At 34.8% G+C, this 7,254-nt stretch overlaps 1 protein-coding gene across 1 annotated transcript; it reads left to right on the top strand.

The window, feature by feature from the left end:
* Positions 1-2,293: 2,293 nt before the first annotated feature.
* Positions 2,294-6,796, top strand: LOC132737461 (tripartite motif-containing protein 2-like). Its single transcript, XM_060724755.1, has 3 exons — positions 2,294-2,616; positions 3,278-3,418; positions 4,246-6,796. The coding sequence occupies exons 1-3, from the start codon at positions 2,419-2,421 to the stop codon at positions 6,379-6,381; spliced, it is 2,475 nt and encodes an 824-aa protein (XP_060580738.1). The 5' UTR covers positions 2,294-2,418; the 3' UTR covers positions 6,382-6,796.
* Positions 6,797-7,254: the final 458 nt, after the last annotated feature.

The following is a 7,254-nucleotide window of genomic DNA, read 5'->3' as shown; positions in this document are numbered from 1 at the left end:
TGGGTACATATATAGGGACAGACATATACATAGTTAATGATTAACAACTATTTAAGAAATAACATACCTATTTCAAATTTAACACATTATCCAAAAGTTTGTACTGCTTGTCATCCTCATTTATATTATATTTATATCATGAAGTAGTTTCATCATAGTTATTACCGTTATTAGTTCAATGATTATAATTAAAATGATGGTGATGGTAATAAAAGCAGAAAAATTAATAAGTCATCAGGTTGTAAAAAGGGGGCGAGATAATAAGATCATGGTAGAAAGCATTTAACATTGTGATATGTAATTAAATGGTAAATAAGTACGCTGGGAGAATTGGGTCCCGTCCAGGTGAAGCATGGTGTAAAAACTAATAATGTTAAGAGAATTATATCATGCAGTTACTGTATTGATGCTTATTTATATTTCATTCCTATTAATTTGAGTAAATTGATATGCAAATTACAATGAAAAATATTGCTTTATAAAATGTACGTTTATTTTATATACAAATGTATTTGAATAATTTCGAGAACAGAAAAATATTGTTGGGATAATACAGAATCATGTATATGTTGAATATCTCAAGCTACCATTAAATTTTCTGTATTGTTCTGTCGTACATGATGAAAAACTGGTATTCACTATCTTTTTGTTACAAAGAAATGAAAATAAAAGAATGAAATTAGAATGGTCTTTGTTTCTTTGTGACATTGTGGTCTGCCTGTGTACATGGTGTAACTGTTAAATGTCGTCTGTCTGTCCAATCCATATACATTATTTTCATAGGTCACCTAATTATGAGGAATAAGTTTTCAGGAATTATTTTAATGATACGATCTTTTTTTAACAGATTTTCAAATATATTCGTTGCAAATCTGGTCTTCCGACTGAAAAGAAAGCCTTACAATAATTTAAGTGTCTGACTTTGTTAAAATTTCGTAGTGACTGTCACCATATGAAAGATGAAACTTTTGGCGCTGTTGACCGTCAGTTATTAGAAAAGTAAAAAGTTGACAAACCCAATCTCTGCAACCGCGTTTACTAAAACAATGCATTTACATCCGGGAACTTGTTTATCTACCAAGACATTATTTTCATTGACGTGTTATATTTTGAACAGCACTAATTATTAGCCGAGAATGTAAGACCACAGAATTGTTTTCATATGAAGCCTTTAAAACTCCTTAAATGATGAACATTTCATAACAGAAGACACTGATATTCAATATGTCATGCTTTGTAGTATTTGATGATGCCTTAAAGGCTTCAGAAATCCATATTTTTTCATTCTTTAGAGAAATGTCAAACATGTGTTTAGTTATGTTTTGATTATGGTTTAAGAGAATGTTGATTTATAACAACTGAAGTACTAGCACTGAACATGCATTAATGTGCTGTAAAGGTAGCAAAATATAAACAAAGTAGTATTTTGACTTCCATACAAAATGCTAATTCACTATAGTGATACCAATTGCCAACATAAAAATCAGCAAAAGATAGTTTTTATATATGACAAAATGGCTTACAAGATACCAAAAATAAAGATTTTTTAGACCTAAAAATGATAGCATTTCTGAAGTATAATGGGAATTTAAATTAATTTTTCTCCGCTCAATACATTCTCAGTAAAGTCTACTGAATTTGGAACAAGTCCGAGTCTGGGGTGCCTTTTCCTACATGATAATTTTATCAATGCCTTCTGTTTTTCATCTTCCGAAAGTAGCATTTACTGGATATATGTTCAGGTAATATTTGATTTCGAACATGTTAGTATATCCCCCGATATGAAAAGCAGGACATTCGCCAAACGACCTTGAAAGTATCTGCCCAACATAACATTACTAGCATTGACATTGGCAGGTAATGAAACAGATTTCTTCATATATGAAAACTTCAAGTGCTTTAACAATATGTCTAAGGTACATGTAGATGTAATGATACTTTATCCAGTATATTTAACCGATGATATCCTTTTGTGAAATCATACTGCACGCTAGCTGACCATATTAAGAATTCATAAGTTATTTTCATAAGTTATTGAATTATTCTATTGTACACATACTCCATGGAATCAAATTTCATGAGTTGAATTAAATCGACAAGAGTTGAATAACTACGACTGATACGTGACCAATGATTCGAAAACTTCACAAGAGAAATATGCTAGAACAATAGAAGTGAATTTAAACATGTTATCAAATATCCACGAGTTCTTTTGTTTTATAATGTTCGGGTCTAGATAACCTAAAGAAATTATGATCGATTTTAAACAAATTCCATTTAAATCACCAGATATAGTTCAGATATAACTTAAGTTCTGAATGAAAATGTCGTCGTAGAAAATATGGTAATCTTTCTCCATAGATGAAGTAAAAATTACTTGTTTAATTATAAAATTGTTACGTTCAAAGGAAGGTAACCATGGATTCTTCAGAAGTGGATATGAAGCAGAAAGATTTGAACATTTTAGGACTGTCGGCGTATTCTGTAGATGAGAATTTTATCAAGTGTCCGATGTGCCTGGAGAGGTTTACGCGACCTAAGATGCTGAAATGTTTGCATACTCTATGTGAGCATTGTATAACAGTTCATATACAACACGCTGCCCGGAATAAACAGGTAATTTATTCAATGTACATAAATTGTCTAAATTTTTAAATAAATAAAAACGTATGAAAATAGTAAAAATTAAGATATTCTTGGTATCATATTTAACTGTGTTGAATTTGCTTACAACAAACATTTAAAGTAAGCGCAAAAGAAACGCGTATGTTTCTTGTTTTATGATGCAAATATACAGGGAGTTCCAATGGAAATGTCGGATATTCTATTTAGTGATGCAAATATAGTAGGTTCTTATGCAAACATCAGGTGTTCTGATGAAAACGTCGGTATCTAAAATACCATTACTTACATGATGAAGGATTTGAATGTGTTATTTTGCGGTACTTTTTTTATACAGTGTGGTGCCAAGCGTATTTGCTTAAAAAAACATAATATATATATTCACATATTAACATACATTTTGTGTATTTCTTTTAATATAGACTGCAAATCATGTAAGCCTTGACTTGAAGGAAACGCATATTGTAAATGAACAGGGATTAACTGATAATAATAGTTTCCAATGAAAATACATGTGTTTGAAAGTACAGGTTTGAAATCATGCTAATAAGTAAAGCTATGCCCCATGTCTGGCTTGAATCTACAGTCATATTTTAAAAATACAAGTAAACATATTTGGAATGGAATACTTAAATACTCATCATTATTATTGCAGGTGACACACAAAGAGTTTCCGTGTCCTAAATGCCATTCTATGACTAACGTGATCAAACCTGAGTTGCCCCTCGATAAATGGGCAGAGACACTGCCCGCCAACACTATGATGGAAGCCCTGTTAGAATCCATCTCTCTACAGGTACGTATTAAAGCTTCATCTGACATTTTTTTATAATGTTATTAGCTAGGATATCCAGCTAGTTACAGAACGTCGGTGATTCTACTCAGGTCCCCGCTCGTGGCACTTGAGGTCTTCCTCCACCCGTCGTCATATGATCTGTACAGTGTAGGTGCGACTTAAACCCCAACACAAAAATCATTATTACATTAAATTAACTTTTAACTGCAAGATACCTTCAATTCTTTCGAATTATAAATAATTGTAAGAGTAGTATTGCGTACAGTTTTACCAGTGACATTGCCAGTGCATTTTTGTCAGAACATCAAAGACTAAAACTTAGCTCTGGTTTTTGGTTAATTTGGCTCCCAAAAAGGACGATAAGAATTGCAGAAAGAGACGGAGGTTTTTGGACAAAACAAGACTGGAATTAGTTTTCTTACTTTAACACCATTTGGTTAAGGTCCAGACTAATTACTTGTACTCAAGATTTCAAGTCATTCGCTCGATCCTTTTGCCCAGAATACTCATTTTACTTGTGCGAAATGACCAACAAAATAAAAAGCGTTTTAAAAACGCCTTTAACTCAAATCAGGATGAGAATCGCACGAAACAAAAATTGATGTTCATTTCAATTCTGAATATATATTTCCTTATTATCTTTTATATATTTTTACGTTTTGTTATGTAAGAATTTCAAAATCTATATTTATAGGCCTTAAGTGGTGTTCCTTTAAGATTATAGTGTAAAATATAACACATACGGTTGACTCTATAAAACACACACTGCAAAAATATCATACGAAACTGAAATATTTAGTGTATTTACAATAATGTTCATATTTTAGGTTGACGATAAACTTTGCGGCACGTGCGAGGAAGGTGGAGACAGCACTTTAGCTTCGTATTGGTGCCGCGACTGCGCAGAACCTCTTTGTGACAACTGCCTGAAATATCACAGACTGATGAAGATAAGCAGACGACACAAAATAGAAGAAATGGACATCATCAAAAGGCACCCGAAACGTATATTGTCAGTTCCCCAACCATGCCCGGACCATGTTGGTAAAGATATCGAGCTGTTTTGTGCCGATCATAACACCCTATGCTGTGTAATGTGTGTCGCCACGGAACACAGAAGGTGCGATAAAGTAGCCTCCATCGACAAATTAGCCAAGCAGTTGGAGGAAGGTGCCGTCACGGAAGAACTCGTTGATAAACTAAATTCGTATCTCGATCACCTGAAAACCATGAAAACAGACCGTGAAGTAAATAGAGAGAAGTTAACTGGCAAGAGAAACGAAATAATGGAGCAGATTGCTAACTACAAGGAAAATGTAAACATTCTACTAGAGAAATTGGAATCCACTTTGAACCAACAGTTCGACCATGTACACCTGAAGGAAACAGATCGGCTCAACACGGAAATAGAGTGGTGTAATGCGATGCAGAGCGCGGTTGAAAACGCCAAAACCGTACTACTAGTAACTAACAGACACTGTTCTAACGCACAGGTATTTATAACTGTACAGCAGTGTATAGAGAGGTCAATAAGATATGAAGATGAGATTGCCAAGGAACAGAATCAGAAATTTGAACTGTTAGATTACAGTTTTGAGATCGATTCAGCGTTTGAGGCATTTTTGCAGTCTTTGATCTCCGTCGAGTCTTTTGGTAATGTGCACACACATCGCCGTCGTGCCTTCATACCATCCTCACCTGGACTTAAGATGTTGAGAGACAGAAAAGCGGAACCGGAAATTGAATTTGACGCAAAGACGCCATCTGATACACGAAATTGTTGTCTGTCATCTGTTCTTTTCCTGTCTGACAAAAGGATTCTTCTTGCAGATCAGAACAATCAAAAAATTAAACTCTTTGAAGACAATGGGTCACTGATTTACGAACAGGCGTTTACAACATGGCCACGTGACTTCACAGAGCTAGGCAATAACAAGGTTGCTGTCACATTACCCAAGGAGAGAAAGATTGAGATATTTTACCTTGGACAAAAGTTAAAGAACCTCGAAACGATACGAATGATGGATGAATGCTGGGGAATCACTTATAGCAACAATACCCTCATTGTTGGTTGTATCGGACCAGACAAAGGCAACATCAAATTAATGACACTAGATGGCGTTGAGATCGATACTATTGAAGATGACCCTAGCGGCAGACGACTTTTCATCAAAACAAATTACGTCACAACTAACGTCAATGGAAAAGAAATTTATATTACAGATAGAACCAAGGATACAGTGGTGGCTATCGCTTTGAAGAGAAATCCAAATAAACAGCAGATAGCCGAGGACCAAGGTCCAAAACGTTTACTTCCGGTAAAGCCGAGGCATCGTTCCAGTACTGTACTTGGACACGGTAGGGATCAAAGTAATGGCCTTCCATCTGAAAGACGAGCCCACAGCGAGATGGCTAAAACATTGCCGGGTTACGGAGAGTATAGTAAGTTTAAAGAAAGTAAGAATAGAGATTCTGCTAATTCGCCAACTACACTTCTAGAAGAGGGATTTGATGAGAAACTTGAAGAATCCTATGATGCCCGTTCAAAGGGGACACCGCAACGTGATATGAAGAATGTATCTGGAGGGTCATTAAAGACAGAAGATTTAGAAGCTGTTGCCACGAGACAGTCACCAATAGAGCGCGAGGACACGAGATCAACTATCAGTCACGTAAACGACCAAGACGAGAAAATAGAGTATGATGTTCTCTATTCATACTCAAACGATATCCTTAAATCTGCCGGCGGTGTCGCTGTGGATCACCAAGGAAACATCTACGTTACTGGATATAGATCATCTAATGTTCATCAAATTTCTCCTGGCGGCTCTCTCATTAAGATTCTTCTACAGAACCTATCACAGCCTCTAGCTATATGCGCGGAACCATTTGGTGATAGAATAGCAGTCACTGAAACTACATCATCCAAACAAAACTTGGTACAAGTATTTAGATTAGTGTAAACCGTATACCAGAATACTACCGTGTAGTACTTAAACAGGTCAAGTCTTGATTGCTCTGCCATGGGAAGAAGAGGATATTATAAAGGAAACTGTTGGGTTCGGGATGTTATAATTTCATGACGTTTAATGTAATGGACATATCTTTTTATCAATTTCTACTTTCCTGTTCTATAGAATTATATAATAAATATAAGCGTGGAACATTCCAGTTTCAGGTATAAGAATTATGTGATATTTGTACCGGAAATGTTACTCAACAGATAAACAGTGTGACTTAAAGTATAATCAGCGTGGTTATTTGAATATCATTTATTGTATCCATTTTCCTATATCATTTGCTATTCTGTGATTTGTTGTGTATACATATTAAAAATTTGTTCAACTTTCAATAACACAATTAAAAGTTGCAAAACAATTTCAATAGTTAAGATGTTTTATATATACAAAATGAAAAGGCATTCATATCACTGAGATAGCTAATTCAACAGGAAGGCATATTTCTAGCCTCGGTTACCATGGCAATGTCCGAGTCAGAGCATGATGCCCATACACAAGTACTATCATGCCCATACAAAAGTATTATCACATAAAATGTTAATGACTGGATAGGAAAAATAATTTGAATCTCTTAGTTGGCCGTAAAATAATATAAATACATAAAAATGGAAACCTTAATGAACCAAAAAAGGGAAATGTTGCAGACCCACGTAAAGTTAGAAGTCAGCCTGCATAGAAATATATAATACTGATCAACAAATAAAGGCAACTGTTTAAGCATTGTCAACTTGACTTAAAACTGGAAGAAACATTACATGTTAAACAAGAGCCTGGTTTGAGCCGGGTGATGCTCCCCGAATAGGTTTTGGACACAGG

Source organism: Ruditapes philippinarum, unplaced genomic scaffold (assembly GCF_026571515.1).
Source record: "Ruditapes philippinarum isolate M1 unplaced genomic scaffold, ASM2657151v2 ctg2402_1_1_1_1, whole genome shotgun sequence".
NCBI classification, from domain to species: Eukaryota; Metazoa; Mollusca; class Bivalvia; order Venerida; family Veneridae; genus Ruditapes; species Ruditapes philippinarum.
The sequence above is the reverse complement of the archived record's forward strand: the minus strand, read 5'-3'. Positions and strand labels throughout refer to the sequence as shown.